This window comes from Nakaseomyces bracarensis, assembly GCF_045282275.1.
Source record: "Nakaseomyces bracarensis strain CBM3 chromosome Unknown Scaff2_0, whole genome shotgun sequence".
NCBI lineage: Eukaryota > Fungi > Ascomycota > Saccharomycetes > Saccharomycetales > Saccharomycetaceae > Nakaseomyces > Nakaseomyces bracarensis.
The window spans coordinates 96407-116592 of NW_027263961.1; the positions used below are offsets into that span (position 1 = coordinate 96407).

At 38.6% G+C, this 20186-nt stretch overlaps 9 protein-coding genes across 9 annotated transcripts; 4 read left to right on the top strand and 5 right to left on the bottom strand.

Annotated features, from left to right (window-relative positions):
- Nucleotides 1-335: 335 nt before the first annotated feature.
- HOM2 (aspartate-semialdehyde dehydrogenase) lies at nt 336-1412 on the bottom strand (the record flags this gene model as incomplete). Its single annotated transcript, XM_071050334.1, has 1 exon — nt 336-1412. One exon carries the CDS (start codon nt 1410-1412, stop codon nt 336-338), a length of 1077 nt encoding a protein of 358 aa, XP_070908580.1.
- Nucleotides 1413-1684: 272 nt separating this feature from the next.
- RPA14 (DNA-directed RNA polymerase I subunit RPA14) lies at nt 1685-1912 on the bottom strand (the record flags this gene model as incomplete). Its single annotated transcript, XM_071050335.1, has 1 exon — nt 1685-1912. The coding sequence occupies one exon, from the start codon at nt 1910-1912 to the stop codon at nt 1685-1687; it is 228 nt and encodes a 75-aa protein (XP_070908581.1).
- A 673-nt stretch (nt 1913-2585) lies between these two features.
- Nucleotides 2586-3074, top strand: CPR1 (peptidylprolyl isomerase CPR1; the record flags this gene model as incomplete). The annotated part of the gene is made up of 1 exon (XM_071050336.1): nt 2586-3074. The coding sequence occupies one exon, from the start codon at nt 2586-2588 to the stop codon at nt 3072-3074; it is 489 nt and encodes a 162-aa protein (XP_070908582.1).
- A 419-nt stretch (nt 3075-3493) lies between these two features.
- ENT5 (Ent5p) lies at nt 3494-4789 on the top strand (the record flags this gene model as incomplete). The annotated part of the gene is made up of 1 exon (XM_071050337.1): nt 3494-4789. The coding sequence occupies one exon, from the start codon at nt 3494-3496 to the stop codon at nt 4787-4789; it is 1296 nt and encodes a 431-aa protein (XP_070908583.1).
- A 1062-nt stretch (nt 4790-5851) lies between these two features.
- Nucleotides 5852-6646, bottom strand: GIR2 (Gir2p; the record flags this gene model as incomplete). Its single annotated transcript, XM_071050338.1, has 1 exon — nt 5852-6646. One exon carries the CDS (start codon nt 6644-6646, stop codon nt 5852-5854), a length of 795 nt encoding a protein of 264 aa, XP_070908584.1.
- A 1246-nt stretch (nt 6647-7892) lies between these two features.
- CTH1 (putative mRNA-binding protein CTH1) lies at nt 7893-8969 on the top strand (the record flags this gene model as incomplete). The annotated part of the gene is made up of 1 exon (XM_071050339.1): nt 7893-8969. The coding sequence occupies one exon, from the start codon at nt 7893-7895 to the stop codon at nt 8967-8969; it is 1077 nt and encodes a 358-aa protein (XP_070908585.1).
- Nucleotides 8970-9563: 594 nt separating this feature from the next.
- NUM1 (Num1p) lies at nt 9564-15719 on the bottom strand (the record flags this gene model as incomplete). The annotated part of the gene is made up of 1 exon (XM_071050340.1): nt 9564-15719. One exon carries the CDS (start codon nt 15717-15719, stop codon nt 9564-9566), a length of 6156 nt encoding a protein of 2051 aa, XP_070908586.1.
- Nucleotides 15720-16460: 741 nt separating this feature from the next.
- On the top strand, nt 16461-17687 carry KGD2 (dihydrolipoyl transsuccinylase; the record flags this gene model as incomplete). The annotated part of the gene is made up of 1 exon (XM_071050341.1): nt 16461-17687. The coding sequence occupies one exon, from the start codon at nt 16461-16463 to the stop codon at nt 17685-17687; it is 1227 nt and encodes a 408-aa protein (XP_070908587.1).
- A 351-nt stretch (nt 17688-18038) lies between these two features.
- On the bottom strand, nt 18039-19328 carry EKI1 (bifunctional choline kinase/ethanolamine kinase EKI1; the record flags this gene model as incomplete). Its single annotated transcript, XM_071050342.1, has 1 exon — nt 18039-19328. The coding sequence occupies one exon, from the start codon at nt 19326-19328 to the stop codon at nt 18039-18041; it is 1290 nt and encodes a 429-aa protein (XP_070908588.1).
- Nucleotides 19329-20186: the final 858 nt, after the last annotated feature.

Genomic DNA, 20186 nt, shown 5'->3' on the forward strand with positions numbered 1-20186 from the left:
TAGATACCTAATTTAACGTTTTATTAATGTGCATGTGGGTCTGGTTACGATATAGCAGAATTAGGAGTAGTCTACATAAATCTGGATGACGGTACGAAGTATCTTAGTACAGTTTATAATTATTATATAATTGTATTATTATTATATAATTGTATTATTATTATATAATTGTATTATTATTATATAATTGTAATATTATTATATTGTATATTCATTCTTTAGAATAATTGGGTTATTTGAGTAAAATGCATTCATCATTAAAAAAAAAAATAATATAGTCTATGAATTCCTTTTTTTTTTTCATTTATTTTTTTATCTTTTGCTTAGTGGTTCTTCTAGATCAAGTTCTTTGCAAGCAAGATTTCGGCGATCAAGATACCGGAGCCGGCAGCACCGATGATGGTATTGTGGGATAGGACGACCATCTTGAAGTCTAGGACTGGGTCTTCTCTGACTCTACCGACGGAGACACCGTAACCATTGTCTCTGTTTCTGTCCAATCTTGGTTGAGGTCTGTCGTTTTGTTCCAGGACGTGGATGGTCTGCTTTGGAGCGGAGTGGCATCCCAATTTGTAAGCATCGCAGACGTAATCGGATAAGGTCTTCTTTAGGTCTTCAACAGAAGGAACTTGGTCCCTGTTCTTGAATCTGAAGGAGATACACTCGGTGTGACCGTCGGAGACAGCGACTCTGTTACATTGAGCGGAGACCTTCATCTCTTCAGGAGAGACGAGTTCGACGGTGGAGTTGTCCTTGGATAGCTTACCCAAGATCTTCTTAGTTTCCCATTCCATCTTGTCCTCTTCACCACCGATGTAAGGGATGATGTTGTCCAGGATATCGATACCTGGGACACCTGGAGAGAAACCAGCACCGGAGATGGCCTGTAGAGTAGTGGTGGTCAATGCGTCAATAGGACCATACTTGTCAACCAAAGGTTTCAATGGGGACACAAGACCAGCGGTGGAGCAATTGGAGATACAGACGATGAAACCTTTGTTCTTGTCCTGGGATCTCTTGTGGGCGACGATGTCCAGATGTTCTGGGTTAACGATAGGGACCACCAATGGCACGTCCTCTTCCCTTCTGTAGTTCTTTGCGTTAGAGATCACCGCTAGACCGTTCTCGCAGAACTCCTTCTCGATAGGACCGGCGTAATCGGCGTCCAGCCCAGAGAACACGACGTCACAGTCCTTGAACTCCTCGGCCTTACACTCAACGACAACGATGTCCTTGGCAGACTCCGGAAGCAGATCAGTCTGCTTCCAGTTAACGGCATCGACGTAACGTTTCCCCGCGGAACGTGGAGAAGCGCCGAGCACACGCAGCTCAAAGTCCGGATGCTCCGCAAGCAACAAGATAAACCTCTGTCCAACAGAACCAGTAGCACCTAACACACCAGCAACCTTCATTTCTTCTTCTTATTATTATTATTGATATATTACGTTTAGCTTTAGCCAAGGATCCTAGTAAACAAGTGTGATCAAAGATACTTCTATCTCTCTGCTCTCTGCTCTCTGCTCTCTCTTATATATACCCACTACACAACTAACACACGGATTACCCGGGTTGGTTAAAAAAAATTTTTTTTTAAAAAAAATGAGTCAGTTCACGTGATCACAGTAGTATTATATTATTATTTAGAGCTATATATATATATATATATATCTTAAGTATATATATATTATTCTTGTGGTGGGAGGCCCTTGAAGTCACGCTGGACACGTCTCAGCAGTGCCAGGCCTGTGTTAGTGGATGCCGTGGCCGTGGTGGTAGTGGTAGTGGCGATGGAGGTGTCTGTGACAGGTACGTCTCTGTTAGAGACGAACCTGTCCAGGAACCCCAACACCTCCTCAGCGTCCACATGCTCAGCAACACCGCGCTGCTTCAGCACAACAGGAGCAGCCAACATTGTAATTGTATCGTGTCTGTATTATTATATATTGCAGCTGCTATATATATATATATATATATATATATATCACTATTAATAACATAGCACTCACCAAACTCATCGCTTTTTAAGCTTCACAGCTGAAAATAATAATAAAAAAAAATTTAATTGGTAATCACGTTACAAAGTCGTAGATGTAGATATCATGGTGTACTAATCACGTTTCCAGTGGAGTACAGCAGTATATCGTTATATACTAATACCACGTTACCGTACACGTACACACGCACAAAAGGGGGGGCCACCACCCAGCGAAGAAAAAGAACGTTCTAGAACCCCCCCCCTCACAGAACGCACCGCATAAAAGCACCGCAGAGCAGAAGCAACAGCAAGAAGGACATTACAGCACATGTGCCTAGAACACGCCGTGCAATCAAAAATGACGTATTTTAGAGAGCCGGGTAAGTACCCCCCCCCTCTTTTTTGTTAATTTCCCTTTCTTTTCTTTCTTTCCTTTTTTTCTTTCTTTCTGAGGGCAGAAGGCTTCTTTTTTTTTGCTATTTGGGCCTTATATATAAAGGGCTTACTCTCTCTCTATCTTTGGACAAGGTAAAAGGGGTGGTTGTAGTTTCTTGTTCTTCTCTATACTCAATTGGAATAACAAATTACCAAATATAATACACGATAAATAATGAGCAAGGTTTACTTTGATGTTGAAGCTGATGGCCAAGCTATTGGTCGTATTACTTTCAAGTTGTACAACGATGTGGTTCCAAAGACTGCTGAGAACTTCAGAGCCTTGTGTACTGGTGAGAAGGGTTTCGGCTACGCCGGTTCTCCATTCCACAGAGTGATCCCAGACTTCATGTTGCAAGGTGGTGATTTCACTGCTGGTAACGGTACTGGTGGTAAGTCTATCTACGGTGGTAAGTTCCCAGACGAGAACTTCACCAGAAGACACGAGAGACCAGGTCTGCTGTCTATGGCCAACGCTGGTCCAAACACCAACGGCTCCCAGTTCTTCATCACTACCGTGCCTTGCCCATGGTTGGACGGCAAGCACGTCGTCTTCGGTGAAGTCGCCGATGGTTACGACGTCGTCAAGAAGGTCGAGTCCATGGGCTCTCCTTCCGGTGCCACCAGAGCCAGAATCGTCATCGCCAAGTCCGGTGAATGTTAAAATGTCATCGCCAAGTCCGGTGAATGTTAGATTCCCCTTATATATAAAATTATAATAAATCTTATAATAAAATTATAATGAAATAAAATAAAATAAAATAAAAACTACTTTTTTTTCCTCCTAACTTCTCAATTCGTCCTTGGTTGTGGATACATCACTTCAATTGAACACAGATGTAATTATATAGATGTATATATTAACTACAATCAATAAATACGTTAAAAGCAATTGCGATTATTAATTTATAATTAATATTTTATAAAAATAGTGCACGTGATATCTCTTTATACGTGACCTGGAGCAGCCAAGAGCAAAAGGGCGAAAGAAGCTATAAAGCAAGAGCATGGGCACCCTCTTAACATTAGGAGGTTAGTCTTTTGAAGACTGGGACGAAGCATACAAGGGAACAAGCTATTCAAATGGACTCTCTTTCGAAGAAGATACAGAACCTTGGTATTCATGATATTAGGAATGCTGCGCGGTTTGCGCAGAATGTGATTGTGCAGTACGAACCGTACCAGGTCGATGTGAGGCGGGCTACGAATACGGACTCCTGGGGCCCTACGCCGAAGCATTTGGCGAAGGTGTTGCGAAACAGGTATCAGGTTCCTCTGTACCTGATCACGGAGTATATTCTGAAGCGGTTGATCGATCACATTGCTCCGAAGCCCAAGAACTTGTATGAGAAGGCGAGGAAGGACTATGTGAACTATGGATCAGAATGGCGTGTGGTGATGAAGTGTCTAGTTGTGTTGGAGTACCTCTTGTTTAATGTCGATGACGGGGACGAGATTAACCAGGTGCGTTCGTGCTTGCTGACGCATAAGCACTTGATCTCGAAGGAAGTGTTGAATTACAAGATCAAGTTCTGCAACGATGGCAAGATGGAGGTACATGAGCGTGGTATTCATAAGAAGGGTGAGATCATCTTGCAGTTCATCGAGGACTCCAGGTTCTTGAAAGCAGAGAGGCTAAAGAACAAGAAGAACGCACTCAAGATCAAACAACAGGGTGAATCCGACATGCTGTACAACGCCGACACGATTGCATCGGGTGCTGCGTATAGGTCCTCTATGAGATCTACTGAGTTTGACTATGGTGAGGAGATTGAGTTCGACGACGATGACGATGACGATGACGACATCTCAGTGGAGAACAATAGGCCTCGTCGCCGTCCTTCTCATGCCGACAAGCAGAGGAAACAGAGAAGAGAGATCTTGAGAGAACAAATAAGGAACAAGGAACAACAACGAAGAGAGATGCAAAAGAAGAAGGAAGAAGAAGAAGCAGCAGCAAATATGCCTGACCTAATCAGTTTCGATGACATCGATCCTTCTCCAACTAATAATACAAGCACCCAAGCACTCTACAGTCCTGATAGCAGAATAGCTAAGGACTCATCTATGGCTAAGATAAAGTCGAACTTAAGTGCCACTACTGAAGAGGATGACGAGTTTGGAGACTTCCAAAGTGATGTCTCTAAAACTCATAATAACAACACGCAACAGACCATGAGTTCAAGAACAGTACAAGGATCGAATGGTACTGCCCAAACTAGCTCTACTTCTACGACTAGTTCATCTAATAATACCAACGCAAACGATGACCTGATGGATATTTTTGGCCCTTCGAAGAAGCCTGTGGAAGAGGTTAAGAAGCCAGCCAAGAAGGATGCATTCTCCGATTTATTTGCAAGCTCCAAGTCGTTAATATAATTATAGCACATTTTACTTTTTATTATCATTAATTCTTTATCTTTTTATCTTTCTTTGTTTGGGATATTATCTTAATATATGGTTCCACAACCACTAAAAAGAAAAACCAAATGCATTTCAACAATATATGTCTTTTCCTGTTACCTTTCTATTTTATGTATACGTTTTGAACCGCTTCCTTTTAAATTCGATAATACTACTCTGTGTAAATTGTATTCCAAGAGTATTAATATAACTTTCTAATATTTTAAATTTGCAAGAATTAATTCTGATAAGTAATATCCGCCGATTTACATAGTATGCCATTTAATAGTACTAATATGACTATAAAAAATCTTATTGATCTTTTTTTAGATAGGATATCTAACTTTTCCACTTGTTAGTGACTTAGGATCATGACTGGAGGACATATCTAACCCCGATGTATCATATTCACTGAGATAATTAGTTCAAATAAACCAACGATTTATTGGAAAGATTGATATTAGTAGTTTTTGAACTCTCTACATGCCTTGGTATTTTTATTAAACAACAATGCATAAGCTAAGAACTAATTATAATTATCATATCAAGATTATTAATAGCTTTATCATAACCGATAAAAATCAAGTGCAAGTTTATATCATCTGAAATGCTCTGACTTGCAGTTATTTTTCCAATGAAACAAGGTTCTAGATAACAAAACGAAAAGGAAAGAAACCTGTTTGTTGATTAATTGATACGGTGCTCAAAAAATGGTACTATATTTTTCTGTAACTACCAATACAACACAGCCTATGGATTATAGGCTGTTTTATAGAACGGTTAATTTCATCTGTGAGAAGCGAAAGATTAATAAGGTTATGCAGTTTTATATTGGTATATTACTATACTTCTATTGTTTGTGTATATATTGAATAAATTTTTCCTTTTTAAATCATTACCAGACAGCTAACGTGGTAATAATCTTTAACCATTGTTATTTATTGCTATTGGCTAATTTAGCATAATAGGTCAAAGAATTGATATTAAGGATTGTTTTCAGTTTAGATCACGTATAGATAAGATGGAATTGTATGGTTATTACAAGTTCTTTAGTTTGTCAGTTGTCTCGTCTAGGTCGGTTTCATCAATGTCGTCTAGAGTACCTTCGACACCTTGCTCGAACATCTGTCTACCAGTCAATCTACCATGGTGTGCCTCCATTCTTCTCTGTTCGTCTCTCTTGTCCAGGTTCAATTCCTTTCTGAAAGTTTCTCTCCAGGCTAAGAACGATTCCCTGGTAACTTTTGTACCGTGGAACTTAGCCTGTTCTTCCTTTTCACGTGCCTGTAGTTCCTTTTCGTGTTGTTGTTGCTTTATAGTCAATTCCTCTACAAAATGCTGTTCTGCTTTCTCCTTGATGGAGGATATCAGTGCGAAACACATCTGCATACCGTTTAGCATGTCTGTTTCTATCTGCTCTTCTATCTCACGCACAAGAGTACCGCCTTGCGCGTACTCGACAAGGGATATGGTGTCTGGGATGTTCTCGTACCTGCTCATCAGTCTGTTACCGTGCTCATCATACTGCTGTTCATCTTCCTCTTCGTCCTCCTCATCGCCACTATCGTCGCCATATCCTTGCGCTGTTTCTTCAGCATCGATAGATATGAGAGGGTTCTCATCAGGGTATGTCTCCGGCAACTCAAAGGTGACGTGCAAGGTGTGGTTCTTAGACAGATGGCCGACAGTATCCTCTATCAACTCCTGTAACTCCAGCTTCAGCTCCACTTCGAACTTAATCCCGGGGTAAGTTTCCCGGATCATACGCAGCTCATCGGGATATATAGACTCTAGGACCTCGAGCTCTTGTGCTTGTTCCTCCTTATAATCCATATCTCTTCCAATTCTTAGTAGTCCTTTATTTTTCGATGAGTATAGACAGTTATCTAAATTTCAACACATCCTACGCAGCAACATCGTTTTCTTTAAGCATTGCTATATATATCCACTTTCCGATGAGGATCGGGAAAGGCCCTGCCTTACCTACAATTACGAGTAACAAATGGAAAAATTTGTCACACACAACATACGATAATTCACGTGTGGTCCAATGGTTGGTGTTAATATTATAGTCGAATTGCAAGAGCACAATAAAAAGAAGTTGCTTATTTACAAATTAGAACAGTACCTCTGGCATTGAGTTTTGAGCATAAACAGTTCAAACGTTTATAAACCTTAAAAGCTAAGATACAGCCGCACCCGTTCCGCTTTCGAGGACAAAAAAGTGTAAATCACGGGTTTATAGAGAGAATTTTAGAACTCCGCCCCGGGTAAAACTACTGGAGGCCCACATTGGGCCACATTGGGCTACTGAGGGGCACTATTGGGCAATGCTCTTGTAATGTTTGCATGTTATATAACACCATCTATGTTGCAGTGAGTTAACAGTCATCCCTAGTTTTTGCTACTTTATGTTTGCCAGTGCCATTGAAACCACTTATTAGTTGTGCACCACTATTTCGTTGCTGCCCCTTAGTGCTAATTTAGTTTGCACCACTTTAGATTTCATCCTCTTGATTTCGGGGTTCTAGAGTCTTAAATCTACTCACCGTAAGACGCTGTGGCTTTTCTCACTTTGCTACTGTTATTTGTGCTAAGTTTTTTGTCTTACCAGGTTTTTCGCCCAATGACCCATACACCACGCCCTTTGTTTCGTGGGTGCAGCACGTTGTAGCACACAAAAAGCCATAGCTTGCACGTCGATGGCTCAAGCGAAGGTGCATTAGTTGTTACGTTGTGCTAGCCACTGTCCGTCAATGCGCTTTTTGGCTTTGTCCATTGTCAGTGCCGTACTTCGCTGCCACTTTGCTAAACTAAACTGCACCGGGGAGGACCTGTACGGGATGTTGTGTGCTTTCTGGGCTCTAAAATTTGCACCCAAAATATTTCAGTAAAGTGCACCCATCAACATAGCGATGGCCCACTGATCCTCGAATATATATATATTGATGAGGGCATTGACTTAAGATTCAATACTCTTTTGGAATACCAATTAAAGCTACATCCACGTACAGCTATATAGACAAAACAAACATACCTATATAGACTAACTAACCAAATAGAATAAAAGCTAGACAAAATGGACAGTGTGACGGATTTCAGCGAGTCGATATTCTCTTATAGGCATCCTGGAGTTAGCTATCAAAGGCCGGAAGACGAGTATGAGGTGCGGATTAAGGAGATAGAGGAGTATTATGTGAAGACGTTACTTGATGTCGATGAAAATGAGGACGACGCTCCCGTGCAGACCTCAGACTTATCGCAACAGTCTCGGAGTGATGTTAGTTTGAATGATTACATGCCACAGAAGGCGATGCTGGATAACGGGTACTATTTCAACGGTAAGGGCTTTGTGGACACGACAAACTACACAAACTTATTCAACACAGTGCCTCAAAATGTGCAACCACAGATGGTACAACAGGTTCAACCGCAGATGGCGCAACAGCTACATACTCAAATGCAGTCTCCATTGCAATCCCAGTTGCCAGGACAACTACCTATGTTACAACCACAAGTGCAACCACAAGTGCAACCACAGGTACAACAAGTACAGTCTCAGTCATCTATGCAACCGCAAATGCCTGTGTATCCAAATCTTGAAGTCGAGATCAAACCACAATACAATAATAACTCAGCACTTCCGCTTACCTCTGAAAACTTACAGAGGATGCAACAACTTAACCTGGATACAACATTCGAGAAAATACACAAATCATTCCATATTCAGAAGACCACTGTTGAAAACGCCAAGAACAAGGGACAGCAGCAGCAGCAGCAGCAGCAGCAGCAGATAAACAAGGAGCTTTATAAGACAGAGTTATGTGAGTCTTTCACTACAAAGGGATTTTGTAAATACGGAAACAAGTGCCAATTTGCTCACGGCCTGCATGAATTGAAACTTAAGAAGACATCAAATAATTTCAGAACCAAACCATGTATCAACTGGAACAAGCTAGGTTATTGTCCATATGGTAAGCGTTGTTGTTTCAAGCATGGTGACGACAGGGACATTCAAATCTATAAGAAGGCTGGTACCTTTGCGCATGATGCTGAAGGCTCTGCTGGTCAAGAGGAGAATGGTTCTCCTGAGTCTCCCGTCAGACAAAAGAATTTACATGCAAAGATCAAGAAATTGCAGAAAATGACTTGGTGAGAGAAAATCAAAGATTATTATCGCTACTCATTAATTGAAACAATCTTGGTTTAGAGGTTGAAAGGAGATGCTGATATTATTCTACTAATCAAAAATGTTCTGTCTTTCATTCTGTTAATTTCTTTAATTTTTTTGATTCTTAATTTTGTAATTGTTACATTAAGTTTTTGGGCCTCATTACTTGTTTCTTCATATACTGTGAGTGTTGTCATCATTACAAAATTGTCATCATTAGCTGCATTTATCCCAAAAACACCTACTCAATATTAATAATCAACTAAGAAGAAAAAATAAGATTACTTTTAAACGGAAGATGCTTATAAATGAGCAATTGTTTTTCTCCACTTATTTTTTTCATAATCATGATCATTAGTTCAATATAACTACCGTTAAAATTATTTATTGTAAAGATATATAACTCTATTTATTTATTCTCTTAATGTTACGAATTTTTTATTATTAAAATAATATTTGGATGTATGTTGTAGATAAAAACTCTAACTATTAAGTAAAAGCACTGTTCGGTGCTTATATGGATCTTACTAAGGTTCTTATATGATATTACTAAGGTTCTTATTGATATACTATGATTAACTAACTATCAACACGGTCTCTAAATGATGCAACTGACGGTTTTCTCATAGACGATTTAAAACTTGATCCCATTCGACGTTGAACATGTTGACCTTCCGGCCCTAGAGGAAAAACTTTTCCAGCATACATGGAATCATCTACATCCTCTACAATTTCATCATACGATATTCCATCTACACTTCTTTTAATCAAATAACGTAAAGAGTTGTACCAAACATTATGACGTTCTCTTGTAGGACAAGTGAATACAACACTCCTTTCATCTGTGGTCACTATTATACTCTTATGGTATAAACCGGATGGGTGACTATTAGTGTCTGGGATGACAGAAACACTTAAAATAGAAACACCTTTCGTTTTACTGTGAGAAGCATTTTCCATCACAGGATTAGTTTCAGACCAGTACAGAGTCATGCTGTAAGGGTGGATCCAGAAATATCTTCTATGCCTACCTTCACCACCAATGTGTCCCAGTTTAGGGTAATATTTATACAAATATTCACCAATAACTGTCTGAGTCAATGCTGGAATCATTACTTGCTCATTAAAAGATGCAACGGTATTGATTGTTCCGATAGTATCCACAGAAGAGGACCGGTTCATTGGGGGCTTCATTGGCGTACTCTTTGGTACATTTAAAGTCGAATGTGTTGGTGTTAAGAAACCTGGACGTGTTGGTGTCTGATTAACTGAATGAGTCGGTGTTTGGGATGGCGTATACTTTCTTGGTGTATTGATCTCAGAGTCCTTTGGTAGTGGTTCAAATGCCATGTTTATAACTGGAGGCGGAATTTCTGAGGTCGGACTAGATGGTGCAGTCCTGCTCCTAATATGCTGTTCCTGTAGCTCTGAAACCAAACTTGGATCGAGTTGATTAGCTTTCTTTTGTGTTACAGGCGTTCTTTTCAGTGGCTTTGGATTGGTACGTGCTAACAATGTCATGTAGTACATACGTGGTATGACCACAACCTTTTTACTAGTAGGCGTCTTAGCATAAGGAGTAGTAATGAACGCTGTATTACGTATAATCAAATAGCCATTTTGTTCTAATTTATCTTTCATCATCGTAATTTCACTGTCATTTTCAGATGCGGAGCTAGTAGTGATGGTTTCGGGACTATTTGGCCTAGTAGTACTTGGAGTAGAAGCAGCTCTTGAAGATTGAGTTTTCAATTTGTTATATTCAACCTTGGTTATAGCCACTAAATTATACCTCGCATGGAGAATTCTAACTAGTTCAGATTTCGTCTTAGGTTTACTTTCTTTCTCCATTATTAAGAGTTTTTCTTTGCTCAAAACAACAAGATTCTTTTCCTTTGCCATCTTCTTTATGGTAGCTTCATCCAAAGCAGTTACATTTGTTTTATTAGCATGTGATTGGAGATTCCTATATTCTCTCTCGTCAATAGCTGCAAGACCAAATGATGGGGCTTTCTTGACGATTTCAAGTCGGGTTAATTTAGTTGTTGTTTTTACCTGAGGTTGATATTTCTTTGCTGCCAATGCCTTATATGAAGATAAAGAGAGAATAATCAAACTTCTTTTTGAGGCCTCTTCCTTTAACTCGTTATCGGTAAGTAAAGTTCCAGCTCTCAATTTCTTTTCTTCCGTCTTCGATAATAAAGTTAATCCAGACATCTGTGCAAGCGACTTTATTTCATTAACAGTGGGTTTACGATTAGATTTCTTGGAAAGCTCTTCTATTTCATTTTTGTTAAATACATCATATTCTGTATCTGTTAACATACTCTTGATGTCAGATATGTCAAGTTTATGATCTAGGGCAGCTTCCTTGATATTATTTCCAATAGTATCTTCTTCTTCAATGGATGAGATGGTAGTGTCAGAGGTCAAATCAGGAATATTCTTTATTTTTCCTTTGTATTTGTTGGGCAGTAGAAAGTAACCTAATTCATTGGCCATTTTACTCAAATCCTCTAGAGACAATGAATCTTTTTGACTAGACAAAAATGGAGATTCACCATTGATAACTTCCTTCTCTTTCTTTTCTTCAGTAAATACTAAACGGTTGCCAGTAGTTTCCGTTGCCTGTTGACTATCCTCTTTCTTAACTAAATCCATCTCTAACTGATCCGCAAAGGTTTGTAATTCTTCAAAGCTTAGCTTTGATTGAGTTGCCCTCTGTTGCACAAGCTTTGCATAGCTGTTCTTATCGATAATTGCCAGATTCATTTGTCTTGCATTCAAATACAATTCGTTCTTTTTCATGTTTTCATCCTTTTGATTTTTCAACAGCTTCTCATATTCATCAGTTGGTAGTGTAACAAAGCCCAAAGCACGTGCATGCCCAATTATCTTGCCTGGCTGTTGTTTCTCTTCTTTTACTAACTGTTCAAAATATTGTTTACTGGCTCTAACCTTGGATGATGGCGACATCAAGCTAGCAGCTTTCGATCTAATATTGTTATCATGTTCATTTAATTCATCAGCGGTGAATAAGGTAGCTCCCATGTCATTGGATTGTTTTCTTAGAATGTCCAAGGAAGGATTATCCAGGCGTTCTCTAGTGGCCTCCCATTTATCTTTTCTAATAATAACATAATTCATGCTTTCAGTTCTAGCTTGCAAGAATTCAAATGTTGGATTTTCTGTATTTTTCGTCAGTTCTTTATACTTGTCAAACTCAACCAATTCATACCCCAATTCTTTAGCATTCTCCCTGACATGGTCCAGATCTGGTTTTGAAAGCATAGTTTGCATAGTTTCAGCCTCATTCCTTGGTAATAATACCATAGATTCTCTACGAGCATTTTTTCTTAAGAATTCTATACTTGGTGCCTCTAATTGCCTGACTTGGGTTTGGTATGCAGATCTGTCAACCAAAACCTTGTCTAGCATTTGAGCCTTCTCGTTCAGATATTCTATAGTTGGATTCCTTAATTTCGATTTTATATCATTCAGCTCATCTGTATTAATTAATTGATGGTTTTTTAATGAAGCCTTGGATTGTAGAAATTCAATCGAAGGGTTTTCGAATGTGTCTAATTTATATTGAAATTCTTCTTTGTCTACTAGAATTTTTCTAAAATTTGTAGCCTTCTCTTCTAGATATGCAAGTTCAGGGTTTTCTACTGCAACAACCAAGTTTTGATACTCGTTATTGTTAACCATAATCATGCCTTTATCAGATAGTTTCTCAGATAAATATTCGTTAGATGGATTGTTGTATCTTTCTATTTCATGTTCATATTGATCACTTGAAACTGCAACGTAATTGAAATTCTCAAGCGATGATACCAAATATTCTAGAGATGGATAATCAATCTTCTTTTGTAATTCATTATATTCGTCATTCAATAGCACAACTGACTGTAATGTATTGGCATATTGTTTTATTTCATCTCCTGTTGGGTTAGTTGTTTTTCTGACTAATTCCCTATACTCAACAAGATCGACTAACTCTTTTCTCTGTCTTCTAGCCTTTTCTTTCAAATACTCTAGAGGTGGCTTGGCCATTTGCTCATCTAGTTTATTTTTTTCCTCGGCGGTCATAATAATGCAGTCAATTTTTTCTGCTCTATCCTTCAACATATCTAGGCTTGGATTTTCTAGTTCAGCATTCATATCTTCCCATCTCTTTGTCTCGATTAGTAAGTAACCATAATGTGCAGCTTTCTCTCTGACAAATTCTACAGGTGTATTCTTTACAAGTTCTTCATTCCTAGCGAATTCGTCCTTATCTACCAAGATGTTGTTATACTTCTGAGCTTTTTCAATCAGATAAGTCAAATCTGGTTCTAACAATTGCCTTTGAAGTTCATTATATTCCTCTGAGGAATGGACCATAAAACCGTGAGATTTCACTCTGTTAATGAGTTCATCTATAGAAAATATTGCCGACTGTGCATTTCTTTCCAAATGTTCAAATTCTTCAATTGGGATAGCTCTTAAAGAATATTTTTCACATAGGGTCATAGTGTCTTGAAGAGTTCCCTTTTCGTAAACAGGCACTGACAATTTCTTATAGCTATCACTCTCTAGCATTACGTAACCTTCAAGCTCTAAACGTTTCCGAACCTCTTCCATAGGTGCTGTTTTTAACTGAGCGTTTATTAAATCATTATACTCGGATAATGGAACAGCCTTGAAACCAAAGTTGGTAATGTTTTCGATCGCAGAGTCTTTATCGAAAGCCTTTTGTCTTAGATCATCGTATTCAGTCTTTTCGATAACAACATGACCTTCATTCTCCGACTTTTCCTTAATAAATGCAAGTGATGGTTTGTCGTATACTTCTTTTAATAGAACATACTCAGAATCCGGTATAGCAACATAACCGATACCAGCTGCAATTGCTTCTAATTCCCTGGAAGTAGGTTCACTAGTCTTTCTCAATAGGTCATCATATTGTTTTGTCTTCAGCATTTCATAACCCTTTGAAGCTGCTCGGGCAGACAAGAAATCTATAGGAGGATCTTGAGACAGAAGCTTCAGTTCCTCGAATTCATCAGACGATATTAGTTTTTGGTCATAATCTTCTGCTCTTTCAGAAATATATTCTAGAGTTGGTTGCTCTACTGATCTTAAGAGGTCTTCATATTCTGAAGCCTGAATGATCTTCTGTCCATTCTCAAAAGCTTTTTGATTTAAGAATTCCATTGTAGGATGTTTACTGGTATTCTCTAGGTCTTCATAGACATCCAATGGTATAACCTTCTGGTTCATTAGTTCTGCCTTAGCAACAACAAATTCTAAGTTTGGATTCTCTAGTTGTCTCATCATTTCCTCATATTCGGCTATTGTTATCAGTTTTTCATTATTCTTAGTAGCAGCAGCTTTAATAAATTGCATATCAGGATTTTCGATAGTCTCTTTCATCTCAGTAAGTTCTTTAATTGGAATTAGAACCTGATTCTGTTCATTAGCCTTTTCTCTTAGGAATTCGAGGTCTGGATGTTTAAATGTAGATTCTAATTCTTCAAAACGTTCACTCGGAATGGCAACCATATTATTGTTCCTAGCAAATATTTTGATCAAATCTACTGAAGGAGTGGTTGCCTTTTCTTTTAGTTCTTCATATTCTGACTTCTCAGATATTACATAACCAATCTTTTCGGCATTTTGTGATACTAAATCCTTATTTGGATTAGACAATTTATTGTTCATATCATTATATTTTTCTTCAGTGATTACAACACGATTATTCTGTTCAGCTAACCACTTCATGATCTTAATCTGTTGGTCTTTGTTATTGTCCATAAGCGAGTCCTTTATTTTATCCACGGGTGGGGCTTTCAATTCATCTTGTATACTTCTCCACTCTTCAAGCTTTATAGTCTTGTAACCTTCTTTGTCTATGTGATCAATCATCTCATCTGTAGTTAACTTGGGATGTATTTCCTGATCTTGTGGTATCAGTTTCATGTCATGTTTCCGTGCTAGCTCCTCGACTTCTTCTAGTGATATATCAGAATTCGAATCGGAGATGTGATCAAAGATATCATCTTCGACATCGCTCTTATTCTCATCGACATATTTTTTATCTTTCAAAAATCGAAGCAGGTTCACTTGCAAATTATTCAGTTTCTCGTTCACACTTTTATTTTTAGATACCAACTCGTCGTTCTCGTCATTCAAGTTGTGCAATCTCTGCTGTAGATCATTTCTCTCTTCCTCGGTCTGCGTCTGCTGGCTTCCCAATTGGTCTTGTAACCTCTTGTTCTCTAGCTTCATAACTTCAAACTCAGTCTTTAGCTTTTCCAACTCCTTCCCCAATGATCCAGCCTGCTCGGCTAGCGCGTCTCTGTCGTTCCGCAAGAGTTTCAGGGACTTGTTACAGTTGTCCAGGTTAGCCTCCAGATCCCAGTTCAGCTGCTTTAGCTCCTCCACCTCCTGCTGCAGAGACTCTTTACTATCCCTGAGCCTTCCCTCACTATCAATCAGCACATCATGTTTCTCAGTGAGCTCTTCCAGCCTCTTCTTAAACTTATCATTAGCCGCTTGTAACCGCCTGCACTCCATCAACAGATTCTCACTCAGATCCATGGTGAAGTTGATGTCCTTAGAATTGTTAGACCGCACCATTGACCCATACGAGTGACTGCCCGCAAACATAGGCAGATCCGCCTCACTAGAGGTAAGAGCAGTCACATCTTGAGCAGTCTGTTTCAACTCCTCATCTAAGTTCTCACTCATTCCTTCTCTCTTTTATTAAAAAGATATCTTTTCCTTTACTAATTTAAAACCAAACCCTTAAATAAATAGAAAATGAAACTAACTACTAATATATATTATCTTGTTCCAATAAGATATAACTATTAAAAAAAAAAAAAAAACAATATTACTGAATTTAGCCGCCAATCCCCATTATTCTTTGTTTATAAATATAAGATCTTCCTGATTGGACGGAAAACCATCTGCGCTTGTGACAAAAAAAAAAAGAGCCGCCGCCAAAAAAATTTAAAAATTGAAAAGTAACATTACCCGGTGTCCTGGTATACGAATTGTTTACATCATAGTATACGAATGATACGCTGTTACCCTCCTCATAAAGTATAACTGTGTACGGGAACGAATATGAACCAGGTAAACGCGCATTGATGTAGGAGAGGAGCTGACGAATCAGAAAGAAGATAGAATCTTAAAGTCGGGTAAGCGATTTTCGGAGTGGTTTCTTCTTAGAATATAGCTCTCTCTGCTTGTGCTTGTGCCTCTGCACTCTGTCACTCTGCACTCTGTACTAGTAAAAGAAGATCTGTGCGGGGTCTTCTGTGGGGAGAGGAGGAATAGCACACAAGTGGGATTCCGAGAAGACGGTCCTTAAGGGAACCCCTTCCCTCTTCTTGTCTTTGCATATATAACCATCGAGTTGATTTCTAAACTAAGAGGTTTGGATATCAATTAAAACAAGCCCAAGCTAAATAAAGAACGAAAAATATGTTGTCTAGATCGGCTTTTGTATTGAGAAGAGTGAGTCCACAGGTGAGAGTGCCATTGCAGAGGATTCCGTATGTTGCACAATACCGTTGGGCTTCTACTTCGGTAAAAGTGCCATCGATGGCTGAATCGCTTACGGAGGGTTCTTTGAAGGAGTATACCAAGAAAGTTGGTGAGTTTGTGGAGGCTGATGAGCTTTTGGCTACCATTGAAACGGATAAGATTGATATGGAGGTGAACTCTCCAGTTTCTGGTACTGTTACGAAGTTGAACTTCGAGCCGGATGACACTGTTACCGTTGGTGACGAATTGGCTCAGATTGAGGAAGGTGGTGCCCCAGCTGGTGGCGCTTCGGAGGCCAAGGAAGCACCAAAGGAAGATGCTGCTGCTCCTGCCGCTGCAGCTGAGTCACAGGCTGCTCCAAAGCAGGAGGCTCCAAAGGCTGAGGTAAAGACCACTCCAGCTCCTGAGAAGAAGCCAGAAGCTCCAAAGCAAGAGGCTCAACAGACCCCATCTTTCACGAACTTCTCCCGTAACGAAAACAGGGTCAAGATGAACCGTATGAGAATGAGAATCGCAGAGAGATTAAAGGAGTCTCAAAACACTGCTGCTTCCCTAACTACATTCAACGAAGTCGACATGTCTGCATTGTTGGAGATGAGAAAGCTTTATAAGGATGAGATCATTAAGAAGACCGGTACCAAGTTTGGTTTCATGGGTCTATTCTCTAAGGCATGCACTCTAGCAGCTAAGGACATCCCATCTGTAAATGGTGCCATTGAAGGTGATCAAATCGTCTACCGTGATTACACGGATATATCCATTGCTGTTGCTACTCCAAAGGGTCTAGTGACTCCAGTTGTGCGTAACGCCGAATCCCTATCTGTGATAGAAATTGAGCAAGAGATCGTCAGATTGAGTCAAAAGGCTAGAGATGGTAAATTGACTTTGGAAGATATGGCTGGTGGTACCTTCACCATTTCTAACGGTGGTGTCTTTGGTTCCCTATATGGTACTCCAATCATCAACATGCCACAAACCGCGGTGTTGGGTCTACATGGTGTTAAGGAAAGACCAGTTACTATTAACGGACAAATTGTCTCCAGACCAATGATGTACCTAGCTCTGACATATGACCACAGATTGCTTGATGGTAGAGAAGCAGTTACCTTCCTAAGAACTGTTAAAGAATTGATTGAAGATCCTAAGAAGATGTTACTATGGTAAATTAAATAGTAATAGACCAAATCTTTTAGTAAAGCTTAAGAGGTTTATCTTTTTTTCATATCTTTCATTTGCAGTGCTTCTGTTTGGAATTACATATTCATGCCAAAAAGCGGAAATATTACATATGAGTGTCATAGCAGGTTTACATATAAATACTTTTGATCAAAAACCTGTTATCGATATCGGCACTACTTCCGCCTCTTGGTGCCTATTTATTGTATAATTCGTATTCTTTCAGATATTCTTACCATTCTGTCAAATAAACTTTAAATCATTCAGTACTTAATTGTACATAAAAGTTCGCAAGACAAAATTTTAATCATTCTATCATATACTTTTAAATCGTTAAGTTTATATATTTATGTAATTTACCGTCTGTGTTATTAAATGCGGATCATCTTTATCAATGATCCCGAATTGTATGAGATCACCCCAGAACGTAGAAAGTTTTCCTTGGCAAAAGAGTAAATATTGAAATGATGTATCATCTGTCTCAGTGACTGGATTTGGAGTAGACTGATTGGATGAGGCTCTACTAGATTGTATGGTTCCGCTTTGAAGAATGGCCCATATAGACCAGAATAACTGGGAACATGGTCTCCAATTTAGAACATCATTATATAGTTTAGATTCTTCTAAGTTATTCATATTGTCACTGTTACAATCCAAGTAGAACTTGATAAACTCATTTATTTTATCAGTTTTAGGAAATCTCTTGTAATTGCACTGATATGACTCAATCTTGTCATAGTCATGCATCCATTCACTTAAGTGGTTTGCAATATCGAAGGCAATAGCGTTAGGACCTGCATACTCAAAATCGATTAACATTGTTTCTCTCTTTTTTGTATCTTCTTGGTTAATAAGCAAAACATTACCATGTTGTAAGTCATTATGAGCAAAAACAAAATCGTTCACACTATTATAACTACAGTTATTAAACAACCAATCCCTATATTTCAATACTGACCCCTTGAAAAACTCCCAATCATTACAGTGTAAATACTTTATAAGGTTCTCTTCGTCATTAATCCAGTCTGACCCAACGGTATCGAGGATGGTATTCCATTCCTCGAGCTTGTGAAAGCATGATCCATACTTGTATTTTCTCTCGTATGGATATAGTGGCACAGAGTTGTGTAATGTATGCATAGAGCTACTAATACTTTTCATTATCCAAGGATCACATAGAGTATCGGGTGCCACAGAGGATGATCCCCTGATGTATGCTTCGAATCTACCATTAACAAAACATCCAACAATTCGTGGACCTTTCAAGTTAGCATCTTGTAAACGTTGTAAAACAGTTATCTCGTAAGATCTGTCAACAATTGCTTCCAACTTAGCTCCAAATATACGCAATAGTATCGAATGCTTGTTGTCGTAAATTGCTTCGTAAATAACGTTAGTTAAAGCACCTTTTATCTTCCTAAGGTGAAACTTTTCATCCACCTTCTGGCCCTCTATATCATCCCATAAACCCAAATCAAGAATTGTCTGCCAAACTTCTGACTTCAACTGAGTTTCTGATATTGAAGGATCAAGAAGACGTTCAACGAACGGTACGTTATCACCTAAGGTCACAAGATTTTCCCCACCTTCACCACGAGCTGCATAAACTTTGTGCTTGAAATAAGACATTTATATAATATATTAGTTTTGCAATTGAAACCTTAGATAAGATGTACTACAATCCTTCCGGAGTTTTAAACTAATTATTATCTGATTAAACTATTCGTGGCTTTAATTGCAATGGTTGAATCTGATAGTATAGTAAGCTACGAAATATCACATGGGCCGTATATACCATCATTTATAGATCGCGGTGATGGAAGTATAAAACTAATAGTAAAGACTATTAACTAGAATTGGCCAAACTCGTATCACAAAATTAGGAATAATTCTTACTATGATGCAAAGGGGTGTTTCAAAGAAATGGAAAAATAGAGCACAACTATGATATCGGTTGGATTATATCACAAACATAAAGTTGTTGGCGATTAGTTTAGGGAAATCCAAAAATAAAACAGAGGTGATGGTAATTGCTAAATATAAAGACTATTTTGGGTTCTAGTAAGAGCCCTTTTAGCTATTTGTTTTGTTGTGTTGATACCCAGTTTCCTAATTGGGTAATGGCATTTCGCAATAATGATACCTAATTAGGCAAAATGTAAATAAACTACGAGCGAAAAAAATAAAATTGACAACAATGAGGAACTAAGCAAATTTTAGTAGTATAGCTGAGACCTTACGATAAATGATGTACTATTCATATAGGGTGGTGTGTCAGTTCTTTATATCCTGGGGGGGAAAGATCTGATAGATAACAGAACAACAAATAAAAAGATTTGAAGATCCCCATATATATCAGATATAGTTCTTTTCAGATATCGAAGATATAACATTATAAGGATTATTGATCCAGCAAGAAACAAATCTTTGGATATTGAAAGACTGTGTATTTGGACTGATTTCATTCCTAAATCAAATAAACGTTTT